General features: G+C 44.4%; 1 protein-coding gene across 2 annotated transcripts in view; it reads left to right on the forward strand.

Annotated features, from left to right (window-relative positions):
• Positions 1–18,899, forward strand: part of SIS3 (SUGAR-INSENSITIVE 3) — a 68,024-nt gene that overhangs the window by 31,694 nt on the left and 17,431 nt on the right. For both annotated transcript variants that reach the window (XM_087384571.1, XM_087384570.1), the window contains 2 exons: positions 1,208–1,273; positions 1,499–1,624. In XM_087384571.1, coding sequence (XP_087240697.1) covers positions 1,208–1,273; positions 1,499–1,624 — 192 coding nt within the window. The remainder of the gene's footprint in view (positions 1–1,207; positions 1,274–1,498; positions 1,625–18,899) is intronic.

Raw genomic sequence — 18,899 nt, forward strand, 5'->3', positions numbered from 1 at the left:
CTTAGCTTCTTTTGTCCATACCGCTTTTTGTGTATCACCGTGTTATCTTTGAAGATGATAGGTGCACGATTCGGGATAGAGAAAATGAATATGCCTTGGTAATGTGAGATACTCTCCGTTGTGGACTGTTTCAGCTTGATAGTTTTGAGAAGTGGTCACACAATGCTTGTATTGTTACTTCTTCTACCTCTGCCATGCATGATGTAGAGTTGTGGCGTGCTAGGTTTGGTCATGTCAACTACGGTAGGTTGATGCTCTTACAGAGATATCAGATGGTTGATGCATTGCCACATTTGGAGGCTTCCCCAAAACATGTTTGTAAGGGTTGTATTCTCGGTAAAGCAGGCTCTTTGAGCTTGATTTGCTAAACTAGATGCATATTTTACCCTTTACATCAAGAAGAATATAGGGGAGCTAATCATTATGGCTTTTGCATTACTACTTGGGGATTCAGTCTCCTTATTACTAACCTATCAGTGACCACTGTCTTAATATTTCCAATATGGTTTGGAATCAGGAGGCGCACATGCTTGGTCATAGCTCCCACATCAATTTGACACAGCGGGATATAGGACCTGCACACTCTTTGGGAGCTTAGGGCCAGCTTCCAAAGAAGCTTAAGGAGCAACTTTGCGCACTATTGTGCTTGAGGGGAGCTACTTCCAAGATAGAGGAGATCGACAGTCATTCTGGAGGCATGGCATGAAGAATATACAGTGGCCCCAGATGTAGTTGATCCCCCTTGATGGTTTGGCCAGTTCTCCAAGACAGCTGTATCGCACAGTCACTTCATGGATTATGGATTTGGGATTCCTACTTGGTCTTTCACAGCATAGGTTTGGGAGGGTGGAGTTAGAGTCATGAGATAGCTCTCTATTGGGGCTTATAAGTGGGGAGTTGGCCCTGCTTTTCTGACAAAATGAGACTTGTCATGACTCATACCTTTGCTTGTGAAATTATGTTAGATTATGCTTGTAAAGCTATGATACACATACATTTAAAGACTTGCCATAATTAAGTCCTCTGTAAAGGTGATGATTGCTCTATGATATAAAATGTATAGCAGTTGTTTTTCTGTTCTTGAGGATGCCGAGCTTTGTATATTCTTTGCATGCAAGATACTGGATCCAATCTTTCAAATACAATTCAGTGATTACTTGTACAGTACACAGGCTTGATTATTGGCTTTGTCTTGTCGTTGTTTTAGTGGCTCGTGCGGCGACAAGCGCATCTTCACCGGGCTCCACAGGGCTCTGCTATTTCTGAGTGGGAGGTGAGAGAGCATTTACTTTGCATTTTTCGCTCAATACTGATTTGTAGTCGAGCACACGTCCTCAGGACCTTTAATTGTTTTTCTTTGGGTCCTTGGTACCTTTTATAGTTTTTCTATGCGATAAAATTCTAAGGTTTCATTCTTTGTGCTTTATCAGTCCTCATGATTGAACACTTTGGGTCCATCTGCTTCAAGTTTGGGACTGAATGAATTTGTACTCGGCAGGTTTTGTTAGACCTCATCAGAGTTCCAGATTGGGCATATCAAAATGCTGCACCTGGTCAGGAAATGCGAGGAGTTGGGCATGATGCAGCTACCTACCACCCTGGTCTGTTCTTGACACCACCCCAGGTCTGTAGCTTTCCACCTAGTGTGCCATGCCCTCTGTGGCATCCTGTCACCTGGAATGCATATTCCCTGCACCTGCATTATTGCAGGCAAAAGGGATTTCAACACGTATACACAGATGTAGGATGGATATGCATGGCAGCTTCAGTAGACCACTCCCTGACCTACTAAGGGGACTTTTTGCATTATTCTCTGCATTTTTCCTGCATCTGCATTATTGCAGGCAAGGGCTTTCAACACTAATGCATAGATGAAAATGGATATGCATGGCAACTTCAGAAGACAACTCCTTGACCTACTAAGGGGAATTTTTGCATTACTCTTTATTCTATATTCACAACTTTCTCCCACACTAGTCATTGTTGAGCTGAAAACAGAGAATAGTGAAAGCCGAAAGTGCGAGTGCTTGAGAGGCAGAGCTATCTGCTAGTATATATATGCCTCTCAGCAAATTTTCAGCTGTCAATACTTAACTATACGTTGACATTAAACCTATAATCTAAATATGGAGGATAACGAGAAATTCACCTCAGGTTCATTACGCCATTTCTGTCTCTGTACGTATTTGCTTGATATTAATGCCAAGGATCTACGTTTGAAGAGCCACAGTGCCCTTTTATTTTTGCTCTTTGGAGCACATAAAATGTGATTATTTCTACTTACGCTTTAGAGTGATTAAATGGCTAGCTGCAAAAGAAAATTCTATGATACTTACACATGTGAAGGGCATGTCTATTTTTAACTTGGACTTTACACCCACCAGCTTGGAAAAGCAGCTAAGTCGGGTGCAATAACTTGACTGCAACACAGATATCGACATGTATCTGTCTTAACTGTTTATACCATGGGGAGCTTTTCTATATCAAGTACGCAATATTCACTCCTTGTTAAGGGGGTGCTGTTATGTCCATTGCAAAGCCCGATGAAAGACAGTTGTGCTTAACAGCAGGGAGAAGCCTTCCTGTCGATGCAAGGGTCAGCTGGAGACAGATCTTTTGCAATCACAGATGGCAGGCCTGTTGGAAAGGTCACCTCCCCATCGATAAGCCCCCATATGAGGAGAGCATGGGGGAGGTAGATCAGGGAATATTGGGGCTGCCACATGGGCAGCACACAGAAAAAGGTTGGGGCCGCCACATGGGCAGCACACAGGCTGCCATGTGTGTCCATAGCTTTGGATGGAAATATATTATTTTGGTGTCTTCTATATCTGGTTGGTTCATTGTCTATTGATGTGTCTGCACACCTATGTTATGCACATAAGTTTAAGAAGTTTGTGATTCCACACCCCACACCAGGGCAATTCTATCAGTCTTCCGTTGTGCGTACCCTCTATTGGGTCATTTCTAACAAGGCCATCTACTGCATGTCCTCAAAATATTGCTCATCTCAGTTTTCCTTAGCCCTGTTGGTGGGCATCGAGCAGCAAGAAAACATTTCCATCTTTCCATCTTTTATCTAGCCTTGTTGGTAGGCATCGAGCAGCAAGAAGCCTTCCTGTCGATGCAAAGGCCAGCTGGGGGGCTGGTCTTTTCAACATTGGCTTATCCATCCATTGATGCCAGCCTTGCAGGCAATGAAAGTTATGTGAGGCTGGCTTTCATGTGAGCTTCTTTGCTACTAAGCCTTGTGAGTCCGGAGCCTCTGATTGGCTAACTTCCTCAGTCCTCTCTTCACGTCTTCTTTTTGATGATGCCATCTGTAGCTTTGATGGAGATACTCTGGGTGCTTGTCCCTCTGCCGTCAGATTTGTAGAGTTCCTTGACAAATTGTATAAAATGTTGCTTTCCCAGCTTGAGATTTGTTTTCATGTAGGTTTGGGAAAAACTCTGTTGTTTTTTTGAGCTCTCTTCAAAGTGCTCAAACTGTTTGTGTCTTAGGAAATCTCTCTTTTTTCTTCTTACTTTCTGTTTCCACTCTCTTGCCTTTGTATCTTTTCCTTTTGTGTCTGTCGTCTTCCATGATTAATTTGCTGTTTGCAGTCATGGTCGTACAGCTGTTAGGGGCATGCCTACATTCTCCCTTGCTCTTTGTGAAACATTTATGGGCTATTTTCTGCAGTATTTCTGTCATGCATTTGTCCATTCCCGGGAAGGTGTAAGGCATACGGCACTGTGAGATTGCTCTTTCTAGTTCCTTCTCATAAATGTGAGGGGCTGTGCAGTGTGCTTCTGTTTTTCTGCAGCGGTCAGACTCCGGAGTCTCTTCATCGATCTTGAGGTATTACACCACGTGTCTTGCATCTAGACTTATGATGTGTAGTCAATCACGCCTGAAGCTTGACCTCCTGTGTCTTTGAGGAGTGGGTGCCATTGCATACCTGTAGCCCAAAATATTTGCCCAGCGTGAGGAGTTTGGGTGATCCCTCTTCATTTTTGAGTTGCCTTCCCGCCCCTCTAGTTCTCACTATTGTCATCCATTTCCTCTATCCACAGTGAGCCTTTCCCTTCCATTGTTATGGTGGCTTGCCTTGAGCTTATGCATGCCTTAATCACCTTTGCTAGTATGATTGCATGGTCTTCAGAGTACATGGGTATTGTCTCCCAAAGGCATGCAGGGATCCCCTCATGATATGCTGCTGTTGTGTTTGTAGATTAGGGATTGGGGGGGCCAAATGCCGCGTTCCATATTGATTTTTTTGAAAATCCTTGTGCCTCTAGGATCTCCTGTTCTTTGTGCCCCCATGTTTCTAGGGTCTTGACTCTATACCATCATCCTACATTCAATATTTTGATCATGAGGGTCTCGATTCCCTATGCCTTCTTTTCTCCCCCATTTTCTGTAATGACTAGTTTGCTATTTTTGATGTATGCATTTTACACTCTTTTTTTGCATCTCCAACTATCTCAAGCTCCTTGAGCTTTTAGGAGTATCGGCTCCTCATGAGGTCCTCGTTTATTATCCATATGGAGTGCCCCTTGTGGTGGTGTCTGTGGTTGAGTCTTGTCGTCGTGATTGTGGGTCCTAAGATTTCAAAGTTAATTGTCTTGGTCTATCCCCTTGCCTCCCTACGTGAAAGGCAACTTGCCATTTTATGGATGAGATATGCATTGTTTGTCGGAAGACATTAATGAGGATCTATTTCATTTTTTCCTCCTCGCTTTCTTTTATCCCACTATTCTAAGGTTTAAGGCTTTTATCTTGCTGCTCTTGGTGTTCCCTTGGTCATTTACGGTGGTGATGATATCTTGGTGTTTTGATACTTGTTGTCTTGCATTTGTACTATTTACCCTTGTTCTAGTTGTTTTTTCAAATACTGTTCTATAGTGTTGAATTTTGCATGCCCCACTCCTACTTTACTTTCCATAGCTAACAATCTCTCTCTAATGACCTCGTTCACCTCATGATAGGTGAGCGGAGTCGATGAAGCCTCAAGGCTATATTGAAATGGTTGCAATCTGTCCATATGGAATCCCCAACCTACAAACCATTCGTGTGCCCGAGCATACCAACTCCTCTGACCCCCCTTTGCCTCTAGCGCCAGAGATGAAGTTAGGTCTATCTTAAATGGTTCGTTGCCCTATTAGCTAGATTTAGATGCTCGTTTGGGAGAGGCTAAAATGAAATAGTTTAGACTTCACAAGCAGTTGTAGCTTGAATGAAGAGATTTTGGACTACTTTTTGATTAGCCTTCTCTTTTAGTGCTAGCCTTCGTCATGGTTGAGTTTGCCCTTCACCTCCGGAGTGTCGACAAAAACTCAGTACGAAGACTTTGTATAAATGGATGCTCATGTATGTGTGGGTGTGTGGATTTGTATGTGTGAGAGCATATTTTTATACTATGGTCTACACCCACTATTGGGCGCTGATGACGTCAGTGGGGATGTCATGATAGCAGTCCATGCTATGCGTGATGGAGTTTATGGTTTTCAACCTTATGAGTGACTATCATGAGATTGAAACTGCACTATGTTGTGTTTTAAGAGGATGAGTTTGGGAATGTTCCTGGATTCATCTAGGTATAGGTCTAGCCATGATAATTTGTATTGTCCAGATGTCGTGGTGCCCAAATCCTTGACTCAATTACGACATGAAAGGCTATATCAAGTTGTAGAGGGGTAACCCCAAACTTTGCTAACACAGTGTGATTTGGGACCGAACACCTTGCTACGGATCATTTGAGCAAGAAGTAGAACCTATAGTCTCTCTACGTGGGATCAGTCGTCCTCCATAGGTCAGTCCCCCAAAGGGGATGGCCGTACATTCGAGTTGGACGAACAACTGAGTACAAAAAAGAGACTTGGTTTTGGGTCTTGGAAATGGGAGTGAAAACAGGCACGCTCGAGTTTGGCAAAGTGTAGCATACCCTTTGCTCAAACGGGCCTGAATGGCTAGTCTCGTTGAGCTAGACGAACAGTTGAGTACAAAAAAGAGACTTGGTTTTGGGTCTTGGAAATGGAGTGAATACAGTCACGCTCGAGTTTGGCAAAGTGTAGCTTACCATTTTCTCAAACGGGTCTAAATGGCTAGTCTGATCATGAAGGTTGGGCCTGAGAAAAGGACCCCCAAGTACGTATAAGATGCAACTATCTCCATAAGTGTCCCCTAGAAGATAAGTTGCTCTCAATGTGCGGCTACTCGAGATGTGTGGAAGACCATGAACTTGGTTTTACCAAGATTGATCTTGAGACCAGGTGTCTATACCCTACATGGTGCACACTTTACTAGTTGTCACCACAATGTAAATATCATAAGTCAAAGTACAATTGACCATTTATTTGATCATAATTAAAGAGTTTTATATGTGTTAATTATGGTCAAAGAGTTCTTTTAATGGTCAAAGAATTGACTACGGTCAAAGATACTTGACTCTGGTCAAGTAAACCTGACTTTGGTCGAGGAGACTTGGTTTATTACCAAGAGGGTTAACTACGGTTAACCAAAGAACTACAGAGCTGACTACGGTCAGAGAGTGTTGACTTCGGTCAATGCGCCAAGAGGGTTAACCACGGTTAACCAAGATGTGCCAACTTCGGTTGGCGAGTTGTGCCAACTTCGGTTGGAGAGACTTGGCTATAATTAAGGCGGCTCGACCCTTGTTCAAAGCCCCTTAATTATGATCAAGAGCGTTGACTTCGGTCAACGAGAGAATAAATATATATATGTTTTATATTTGTTATGTGTGCACATGTGTTGAGTGGGGACGCCCACCGTGACTAGAACTAGTCCACAATGTGTTGTTTGCATGCAAAGCGCTAACAATTAATGGGTGCCATGGTGGTGCGCTTTAATTAATTGTTGCAAGTACTAGGAAGAGTTATTTTGCTAAGCGCTACAGGAGCCTAATCAGAGTCTAGGAGGTGGTTCGCGTGACCAAGTGCTTCGAAGACTCCAGAGTTGCCGTAAATGGCATGTAATTAGGAAAGTAGTGTAGAAACTGACAAGTGGCTTGTTGCCAAGAAGGGGAGCGTGAGAGCTCATGTAATGATTCATTGATTCACGTTTTGGATTATGTATAAACAGCTCTACGCTGAACTATGTACTTCATCTTCTCTCAAGTAATAAAATCCTTCGGGGGGGTCTAGCCCGACTGTTGTCCTGGGCCCTAGTGTCTCTGTTGAGAGAGAGAGAGAGAGAGAGGGAGAGAAAATGAGAGTGTTGTTGGTTTTTTTTTTTCTACGGGTAGTATTTCATTGGTATCAGAGCCATCAATCAAAGCCTTTTTAGGTTTTGACGATTTGAGCCATCGCGTGGGCTTCAAGTGTTGCCAGCAGAAGTTACGTGAGATGATTAGTGTGATGCCTGCATGGGACGTGAACTAAAAGTCGTGAATTGAAAGAGGCGCATCGAGATAATCACTTGAAGGTAGCAGGCGCAAACTGTTTGTAAGCCAACGCCAGGAGTCTAAGTGGCGTAAAGGAGCACCGCGCTTACGCAAGTGTTTACATCAGGTGACGGGTGCCTTTTGCTAGACCCTGACGGAATTTTCGATGGCGAAGCTTGCACAACGACTCTTTGCGTCGTGAGACCTGGCGAGGGGAGATTGGACCGAACGGTGGCTGTGGGAGTAGAAGCAAGTTTTGATGCTTTGTAGCAGCCTGACAGACGACGGTCTTCAACGGAAGGTTATGGTGGTGGTCGTTTCTGCGTAGGGTGTCACACCGCTGAGTGCTTGCGGATGCCCGGGATGGTTAGATGCACGCAGAAGGTCCTGCGACGACAGATGGTCTCCAGAAGGCTTGACGTGCGACGTCGACCAATTCACAGCCATGGTCTGGAACCTTAGGCACCTGCTGACGTGGTATAGGTGATGTGGTGGCAGCTAATCCACACCTGCTGATGTGGTGCTCTGACAGAGACACGTGCAAATGCTGATGTGGCAGGCCTGACAGACTGCTGACGTGGCAGCCAGCAGGTCCAGCTGATGTGGTGTCCACACGTGCAGTGGTGATGTGGCAGTGCATGCAGGTGGCTGACATGGCCCTGACCTGGCCACCTTACATGTGGCAGTGACGTGTCATATGCTGATGTGGCAAAAAGACACGTGGCATATAGCTAGAGCTTGCTGATGTGGCAGACAATTGCAGGCCTGAGTGGATGCTGATGTGGCACACATGTGACCTGGTGCCGTGGTTAATGAAACCCTGGTCAAGTTAACTACAGCTAGTTAACTCTGGCTAGTTAACTCTGGTTACTGTTTCCAAAAAAAAAGGAAAAAAAAGAGACAGTTGCAGAGACTGTTTCTGCCAGCAGATTTCACCTACCTGTCAGACTTTTACTGTCAGAAAAGCAGAGAAATCAAAGATTTGCACAAGTAAAGGAATGCATGCTTGTGTGCTCAGAAAAAGGGAATCAGATGCATACTCAGTGCTTTTTGCAGCAGCCAGAAAAGGGGCAATATAGTCGTTGATGCCTTGGCAACTTTGTGGGTATATGCCTGTCAGACTTTTACTGTCAGAAAAGCAGAGAAATCAAAGATTTGCACAAGTAAAGGGATGCATGCTTGTGTGCTCAGAAAAAGGGAATCAGATGCATACTCAGTGCTTTTTGCAGCAGCCAAAAGAAATTCAAGACCTTATGCATTCAGCTTCAGTAGCTAGTTTGGTGCCGTTACAAGATCCATCCATAGTACTCTCCTTGCATGGAGGACGTGCTGAAAGAAAGAAAGCTGATTTTCCCAAATCATAAAAGAAAGAGTATCCCAAGGTTGAAAAGAAAGGGTTTCAGCCTCAGAAGCCGAGGGGTGCTCAGTTTTCGAAGTCATTTAAAGGCAAATCCCCACTCACTCCTGAACAGATAGCTGAATTCCGCAGAGATGGGAAATGCTTTAAGTGTGGGAAAGAGGGACATATAGCTGCCCAGTGCCCTGAGAAGCCTTCGGGTTCTAAGGAGCAGAAAAAGCCACAAGTACCACTGAGGCCAATGGTGGGAGCATTCCCAGATGTTTTGGGAAGTAACTCAGACCCAAAAGAAAAAGAGCTTTTGCTATCATGGGGAAAGATAAGAGATCAGTAAGCATTAATCCTATTTGATCCAGGGTCTACAGACAATTTCATATCTGAAGATTTAGCCCTGAGATTAGGGATAAAAACTGAAGAGCTAGGCAGAGCTCTTGATGCTGATCAAATGTTTCAAGGGAATCCAGTGTAAGTTACTCCTTCGATTGGAAAGCTTCGTGTCCATGTGCAGAACTATGTAGATCAGGAGGACTTTCCTCTCAAGCAGCATGATGTTGTACTTGGTACACCGTGGTTCCATCGAAAGAAAGTGACGATAGAATACCCTGAGAGTGTGCTGAATTTTATCCACAGGGGGAAAAACCAGCGTTTAGTTGCCAGGAATAAAGGGGAGACTATCCCCATTATATCTGATGTTACATGTGGTAAAACAATAAAGTCTGCAATTTCCACGTACATGGTTTTTGTAAAAGAAAAAGAAAATGATACGCATGCTGAAATGAATGATGTAGACAAAGATAAATTTCAGTTTCTTCTAAACTTTAGAGTTACCCCCAGAGAGACCAAAAGATCATCAGATAGAGTTAATGCCTGGTAGTGAGCCACCAAACAGACCACCTTATAGAGTCAGTGCAACTCAGAGAGAGGAGATTATAGCTCAGGTACAGGACTTGCTGTCCAAAGGGTTGATTTAGCCCAGCTCGTCTCCTTTTTGTTCACCAGTACTTCTAGTACAGAAGAAAGATGGTTCTTTTTGAATGTGCATTGATTAACGTGCATTGAATAAGATGACCATCAAAAATAGATTTTCGATACCATGCATAGATGATGTGCTTGACCAGCTCAAAGGAGCAACGGTTTTCAGTAGGATAGACTTGAAGAGTGGCTATCATCAAGTCAGGATACAACCACAAGATGTGCATAAGACTTCTTTTCGCACTACATTCGGGTTGTATGAATAATACTTAGTGATGCCTTTTGGGTTGACAAATGCTCCAGCCACATTCAATAGAATGATGGATCGCATCTTCCGAAAGTACAGGCATTTCACGGGTACTTTCTTTGATGATATCCTAGTCTTTTCAAAGACAGAAGAAGAGCATAGGGAACATCTTGCTTTGGTATTTCAAGAACTTTGCCAATAGCAAGAAAAGTGAAATCTTCTTGGAAGAGATCCATTATCTGGGGCATATAATATCCAAGAATGGGATACAGATCGATCCTGCAAAGATCCGAGCCATCCAAGAATGGCATGAGTTGAAAACTGTGCATGAAGTCTGTAGTTTTTTGGGACTTTGCTCCTAGTATAGGAGATTTATCAGGCATTTTGCTGATATCGCAGCTCCATTACATGACCTTACTAAGAAAAATGCAGGCTTCACATGGGGAATATCACAGAAGAAAGCATTCAATACACTCAAGGAGAAGTTGACTACAGAGCCTATTCTTGTAGTCCTTGATCTTTATCAACCTTTTGATGTTGATTGCTATGCTTGTGGAGAGTGTGTTGGGGCTGCATTACATTAGAATGGACATGTAGTAGCATACGAGAGCCGAAGATTGCGTGATGCTGAAAGATATCTGGGAATCTATGAGAAAGAGTTATTGGTTGTAATTCATGCCATCCATACATGGAAGCACTATCTTTTGGGTGCAGATTTTGCTGTTAAAACAGATCACCAAAGTCTGAGATACTTTTTGACTCAGACCAAGCTTTCCGAGAAGCATATGAAATGGGCAAACATGCTGTCAATGTATCATTTTCAGATTGTCCATACCCCAGGAATTCGGAATAGAGTGGCAGATGCCTTGTCCCGAAGACCCCAGGTCAATAATGTGACTATTGCCTATCATCAGGACCTGGATGGCATGAGGGAACAATATGCTAATGATGCAGATTTTGGCGAGATTGTACAGCAAATGCAAAAGGGGTAGTCCAGTAGTCACTATTCCCTGAAAGAGGGTATCTAATGAAAGATGATTGCCTATGCATCACCCAGGAGATGAGAAAAAAGATTTTGGAGGAATGCCATGCACCTCCCTATGCTGGACATAGAGGAATTACAACTCCTCTAGCACTAGAGTGGTATTTCTTTTGGCCAAGGATGCGGAAAGATATACATCAGTTTGTTACTGAATGCCTTACGTGTCAGAAAGTGAAGTACGATAGACGGAAGTCACCTGGCCTACTTATGCCTCTTCCCGTGCCTCAGGCACCATGGGAAAGTATTACAATGGACTTTATTTTTGATTTGCCAAGATCAAAGTCAGGGAATCATGGGATTTGGACTATCATTGATAGATTCAGCAAGCAAGCTAATTTCATTCCGGTTCGCAAAACCATAAAGGCAGATCATATGGCTAAGCTTTTCATGGCACAGATCTTTAAGCATCATGGTATGCCTAAGTCTATTGTCAGTGATCGAGATCCCAGAATGATCAGTCTATTCTACAGAGCTTTATTTGATTACATGGGGATAAATTTGAATTTTTCTTCTTCTTTCCATCCCCAGAGAGATGGTCAAAGTGAAGTAGCGAATTCTACAACATTGGATATGCTGAAATGCTACGTGGGTGACCAAGGTTAAGACTGGGAAAAGTACCTACCATTGGTACAGTTTGCTTACAATAATATAGTACACAGCTCTACAGGGAAAGCCCCCTTTGAGGTCATTTATGGGAAGGTGACTCTGCCACCTATCCTGAGGACCAAGGATGAAATATTTGCAGCTGATCAGTTTGTGAGAGATCTCCAGACAGCTTACAGCCAAGTCCGGACAGCAATCGAAAGTTCTCAAGAGAAACATAAAAGAGCTGCAGATAAGCATAGGAGACAGTTAGATCTCAAGGAAGGGGATTGGGTACTTTTGAAGTTTGAAAAAGCTAGGCTCCGCAAGTTTAAAGGCAAACAGAAAGTGTATGGAAAGTTATCTCCCAGATACTATGGTCCTTTTAGGGTTACAGAAAGAATAAATGAGGTTGCATACAGGTTATCATTGCCAGAGCATTGGAGGATTCACAATGCATTCCATGTGAGTCTTATAAAGAAATTCCAGGGGTCAGAGCCTACAGAGCTAGTATCAGAGGATCCATCAGAAGTGGATGAGCTGGAGGAGGTCCTTGAGCCAGAGCAAATTGTGTACCATACTGTACGCAGAGGCCCTCAGGGCAAGGAGTTTTGCAGGTATCTTGTAAAATTCAAGAGTTATACGGCATTAGATGCCAAGTGGATGGACGAAGACATGTTATCCGATCATCCACAGCTTTTGGATGTTTACAAGGAAGCTTTTCAGTTGAGGTCAACTGAATAGAAGCCGAGGGGATGCCACCACAATGTAAATATCCTAAGTCAAAGTATAGTTGACCATTTATTTGATCATAATTAAAGAGTTTTATATGTGTGAATTATGATCAAAGAGTTCTTTTAATGGTCAAAGAATTGACTACGGTCAAAGATACTTGACTCTGGTCAAGTAAACCTGACTTCGGTCGGGGAGACTTGGTTTATTACCAAGAGGGTTAACTACGGTTAACCAGAGAACTATAGAGCTGACTACGGTCAGAGTGTTGACTTCCGTCAACGAGACTTGGCATGCGTCAAGAGGGTTAACCACGATTAACCAAGATGTGCCAACTTCGGTTGGAGAGACTTGGCTATAATTAAGGCGCCTCGACCCTTGGTCAAAGCCCCTTAATTATGATCAAGAGCGTTGACTTCGGTCAACGAGAGAATAAATATATATATATATTTTTATATTGGTTATGTGTGCACATGTATTGAGTGGGGACGCCCACCGTGACGAGAACTAGTCCACAATGTGTTGTTTGCATGCAAAGCGCTAATAATTAATGGGTGCCATGGTGGTGCGCTTTAATTAATTGTCGCAGGTACTAGGAAGAGTTATTTTCCTAAGCGCTACAGGAGCCTAATCAGAGTCTAGGAGGCGGTTCGCGTGACCAAGTGCTTCGAAGACTCCAGAGTTGCCGTAAATGGCATGTAATTAGGAAAGAACTGTAGAAATTGACAAGTGGCTTGTTGCCAAGAAGGGGAGCCTGAGAGCTCATGTAATGATTCATTGATTCACGTTTTGGATTATGTATAAACAGCTCTACGCTGAACTATGTACTTCATCTTCTCTCAAGTAATAAAATCCTTCGGGGGGGTCTAGCCCGACTGTTGTTCTGGGCCCTAGTGTCTCTGTTGAGGGAGAGAGAGAGGGAGAGGAAATGAGAGTGTGGTTGGTTGTTTTTTTTTCTACGGGTAGTATTTCACTAGTAACGCCTCTTATATAGTGCTATGATTTCCCATATTACGTCACGTGCCATGTTGATTCTTTACCTTAAAGGTCTACTCAACTCTTGTAACATACCCTACATGGTGCACACTTTACTAGTAACGCCTCTTATATAGTGCTATGATTTTCCCTATTACGTCACGTGCCATGTTGCAATGGTGAATTAGAGTCAAAGTCTTTTTGGGAGTCCACAAAGTAGCAATATACTCTTTATTTTTAGAATTGGGCCTCCTCAATATCATGATTGTCATCTCTGTACGATGCGTACCGTTCGATATTAGTGCTATACTAAAAGAACTAAAAAATCTTGAGCTTACGTTCAATACAAAAGAAACTCAATGTCATGATTGTCACGTGTGATAATGTATGATACGGACCGTTCAATATTAGTGCGATACTAAAAGAAATAAAAAATCTTGAGCTTACGTTCCATTTATAAAAAAAGCACAATTTTGAGAGTTTTAGAGTCAAAGAACTAAAAAATCTTGAGCTTACGTTTGATACAAAAGAAACTCAATGTCATGATTGTCACGTGTGATAATGTACGATACGTACCGTTCGATATTAGTGCGATACTAAAAGAAATAAAAAATCTTGAGCTTACGTTCCATTTACTTGAATGAACATTCAATGCTTAAAATGTAGTTTTTTGTTACATGAATCATGAATCATGGTATATCTTCAATTCTTTTGTAGAAGATATATCATTACAAAAAGTAGTGAGCTGTGACATAAAGTAGTGAGTACAGAAAGGGAAGCCAAGGTCCAATATAGATGCAAAAAGATTTACAAATAGTTTTACTAGAGGTAAGAGTTTAGGTCCTAGGTACTATCAACGTCACATCTAGAACAATGATCATCTCACTAGAGGATGATGAGGATCCATGAGACCCCTCACCATAGTCACCCTCACTAAGAACATTGCTCTCATCATCATACTCTGGCTCTCTAGCCACAGGGTTGAGTACGGAAAGAGGAGCCAAGGTCGAATATAGGTGTAAAAAGTTTACTAGAGGCAAGAGTCTAGGTCCTAGATACTATCACTGTCAAATCAAGAATCATAACGATTCTCACTGGAGGATGATGAGGATCCATGAGTAGTCACCCTCACTAAGAACATTTCCCCCTCATCGTACTCTGGCTCTCTAGCCACAAGGGTGTCCTCAATAATGGGTGTGGCGTTCCTCACCTAGGTTAGGGTTGTCTCGGATGGCCTAACACCTTGAAAATTTGAACCTGCTTTGGATCCTTCTCTCCGATGATACTTCTAAGCTTATTTGCTGATAGCTTGCACTCATCTACATTAACTTAAAAATTTGAGGCGTGGATTGTAGTTAGAACTTAGGACTTACAATTTACAAGGTTAAGTACCATTGCGCATAAGTATCTACTATAGAGAGCAAACACGAGTCACAAGATATGAATTGGAAAAGTCTACTTGTCTAGCCATAGGCATCTCATGCATGTTGCATAACATATGCAAGTTAGAGTGACAATAAATAAGTTGTTTCAATTGTTTCGCGCTAAGCTTGTTGCGTGTCTTTGTGTGTTTGAGAGAATAAGCGGACCAATTCCTCTCACACACCCAATGAGCAATCCTAATGTACATGTAACATTACACATTGATGAAGTAAACGAGTTACGAGAGGTGCGAATTTAAAAGATCGCTTTTGGAGATGATCGCTTTTGGAGATCAACGAATCTAAACACATTACATGGCTCTCAAAATCTACATGAAGTATAGCATCCCTAATGTGGCGATAGATTAAGGAGGCAACAATTTCTCTTCCGCATCTAAAGCCTGCAAGATGCGTGTACATGGGATGAATCACATTTTGCAGAAGACACAAACCCTTACGGGTAATACACCCGGGTACTTCTCGAGCGTGTTCGAGTTTTGATTGGAGTTACTTCCTCGACCTTTATTATTCACAGAGGAAGAGTGGGTGGAGCCCACCCAGATCCTAATTGCAATCTAATTAAAGGGGTATCGCACTATGAGTAGGCAACTAGTTATTTTGATGACGTAGTTCTAGCACTAGCATAGCAGGACGCCTTTGTAGCACAACGGGGAGCCAGTGTCCATGGGGTTCCTTGCTTTGTGTATCGACACAATGGTGGTAGTGCTCCAAGAGGATGGGAAGCCATGACATACCACGTGATTGAACATCTGTGCCAAGATCAGAGCTAGGACCTCCTGCCTATGTGCGAAATGATGTCTGTAGTCCCTCATGGTCTTGAGCTCTCTGGTTATGGAGCCGGCAGAGTGCCCTCTGTACATTCTGTGCAATGAACAAATGGATATTGTAGGCCTGGACATAGAGGACATGTCAGGTGGTGCCTGAACGTTGTAGTGTGAGCTCGCATAAGTATGCCAAACTCTTGGTTCTGCGATGGGAATAGGCGGCTTCCCCTCAGATAGGGAGCTCCCATCCAATGGAAGGGTCTCCCTTGGGAAAGAGCGGATCACCTCCTGTGTCATGTGTATGACAAAAGCTCGCCTCTTACGACGTGTTCGTCGTCGTGAAATTTGTTGTGCCTCATGTGTCGTCAGATGGCCTAAGGCTCTCACACGTGAGGTGCGATCTCATCTCCTTGCACTCATCATCATACCAAGGATTCTGAGACACTGTTCCAATTGGGACATGAGCTGCAAGTTTGGTTGTTGGGAAGGATCTAGTGGTTGTGTCATGTATCACTGTGACTAGGGTGTCTGAGGCTCGAGTGAGATCTGCATTATTTCTGAGTAGGTCTGAGAGCTCACGATCTGAGTGGCTCATGTAGACTAGGTCGAGAGCATGATCAAAGTGGATTTGGACACAAGTGGGTATGGAGGAGGCTCTCCCTGTGGGTGGCATAGTAGTCAAGATACTGAAAGCTAGGTGCAAGTGGTCAACTCGAACCTGGGGGGGTCGCGAAGCAAAGGCTCGAGGATCCATCAGACAATCTACTCTACTGTACCATCTTGCATGTGGGAAACAAGTGAGTCCGCCAGTGTTAGAAATGACCCAATAGAGGGTACGCACAGCGGAAGACCCAGGAGCTCACACAGTGTGGTGTGGGGTGTGGAATCACATACTTCTTAACTTAATGTGCTTAACATAGATGTGCAGAGTCATCAATAGACAATGAACCAGCCAGATATAGAAACCACCAAAATAGTATATTTCTTTCCAAAGCTATGGACACAATACAAAAGAGAGAGATCCAGAGTCCCACCAATGGTGTGGTCCTCTACTTACCACAAGGTACTTCTACTATCTGTTAGATATCTCTAGACTCGAGCCCGCGTGCTCCACCTCGAGCGTCTGTAGACTTTCTTTTTAGAATGATCTTCTCAACCTTGCTGCCTTGTGTGTCAGCCTAGGTAGGCAGTCCTCTGCGAGCTAAGTCTGCAGCTCCTCAGGCCAGTTCACCTCCTGGTCATAGGCCCAACTGGTGCTGCTCTGCTGCTCCTTCCTGCTCCCTGAAGTGCTGCTCCAGAACATATGAAATGAGGCCACAAGGCCTGCCTTTTATAGGCCCAAGGGCCTGCCCAAAAAACAGACCAGCAGCATCATTCTGGCTGACCCAAACAGGCTGACCAGTCTGCTGGAAAACCGCCCTTAAAGGGCTCTCATTACAAGGGCCCTTGGCCCACAACACTAGGGCTTTGGCCCTCCTTTCAAGGCAAGGGCCCAGCCGTATATAAAGGCAGGTCCCTGCCTACTAGCAGCCTCCTTTGCTGCTCCACCATGCCTCCATGTGGCCGACCTGGTATGCTGGTCTGCCCCGCCCTTCTGCGTCATAGACAGCCCCCCACGCAGGCGCCTCCAGTCTGCCCTTGCCGCCACGTGTGCACCTCTTTTGCAGGCCCATGACCTGCCCTTTGCCGGTGCCTTTGGCCTGCCATGATGCTCCTCTGTCAGCCTGCTGTGTGCTGCCCACATGGCAGCCTGTGTTTGCTGCCCATGTGGCAGCCCCCTTGGCTGTCCTGACCTTGTGATGTGCTGCCCATGTGGCAGCCCCCTCTTTGTGTTCTTTCCTATTGGCATGTCGTGCCCTAGGTCTCCCTCCCCCACGCTCTCCTCATATGGGGGCTTACAGATGGGGAGGTGACCTTTCCAATAGCCAGATGATGGTCATCTGTGGAGGCCGTTGTATATAATCAGGTCATGGACAGCTGGAAAGGCTTGAGGACCCATCATACAATCTACTCTATTGGACCCTCCTGCATGTGGGAAACAAGTAAGTCCGTTAGATGATGGCCATCTCTGGTATATAATCAGGTCTTGGACTGCTCCCAACTGAAGTAGATGACGCCCATATCCTGTCACGTGTGATGCATCTTTTTTTTTTTTTTTTTTGCAAAAAGAGACTTCTATTAAGTATTAAAGAAAAACCGTTAGAGCAAGCTCCATACGGGATACATCATGCAATGCACGAAAAGCTCAAGAGCCAAAAAGAAAGGATTGAGGCTGAAAGTGCCATCTCAATCCGGTAGAAGCCTCCGGGAAAAAGGGAGAACCCCTCCAAACTCGAAGAAAAATAGTCCTTCTAGAAGAGGCTGCCCGTGAAGAACCCTGCATGCTAGCCCATATGGCTATCAAAGTGTGAACCGTGTCAGTCCAAATACCCGTGAACACCTGTAATGGGTGTATCTGGGTGCCATCCAAGGCCTCAGTACATCTGGCTCTCCAAATGTGCCAAGAGGAAATGCTAGCCAAAATCTCCCAAGAGGTGTCCACTGAAACATGAGAAGCTCTGAAAGGAGTAAGTGGTACATCCTGTAGAGAGCAGGGCTCTATCATCTGCCGGCGGACCGAGAGTGCCCAAGAAGAAGGCTCACCCTCATAAAACACCTGGGGCCCGGTAAGAGATAACCATGCGACCGAGCCCCAAGTCATGAAGAAAGGGGATGTGTGAAAGATGCTGAGTATCCGAGCAACCCCTTTCCAAACAGTCCTCGCCTGACTGCAGTCCCAAAGGCAATGTCGCACTGACTCCTCTGCAGAGTGACAACGAGGACAAGTGGGATCAGCCCCAAAACGTGATCTCCACAGGTTCACTGCAATCCCTCCATGAATAGAAAGCCAAAAGAAAAGAGTGATCTTTCTATTTCTGAGGGATTTCCAGAGCCTCCTCCAGAAATTTCTACGCAAGTCTGCGGTGATGAAGAAGCTTTCCCAATGGGGGGCTCTGGAGGGAATCCAACCCCTACTGTTCAGCTGAAACCTCCTGGCATTACCAACCGTGAAACGAAAGAAGGGAATCCCCCTCTCTCGGTGCCCATGATCTATCCATTCCCACTCTCCTGGGTCCCACTGCAAGCACCTGATAGGTGCACCTCCATATAACCACAACCTCCAGGATCCCAAGGCCAAGAGCAGAGGGTCGGGGTCTAAGTACCACTGCAGGCCCGCTCCAAGGTCCACAAAACCAGCAATCCTGACAGGCTGAAAGGCAACCTCAAGAAGAATGCCATCCCTGGATGTAGAAAGTAAACCTCCATCCCCAACATCAAATACCAGAGCGTCTTCCCCGAGACCTCGGAGAGCGATCACCTGTAAAGGAACTGATGTCCGCGAAAAAGCTCCCATCCAAGTG

Source organism: Dipteris shenzhenensis, chromosome 14 (assembly GCF_047967505.1).
Source record: "Dipteris shenzhenensis isolate YYH24624 ecotype China chromosome 14, Dip_SZ_1.0, whole genome shotgun sequence".
In the NCBI taxonomy this organism is placed as follows: domain Eukaryota; kingdom Viridiplantae; phylum Streptophyta; class Polypodiopsida; order Gleicheniales; family Dipteridaceae; genus Dipteris; species Dipteris shenzhenensis.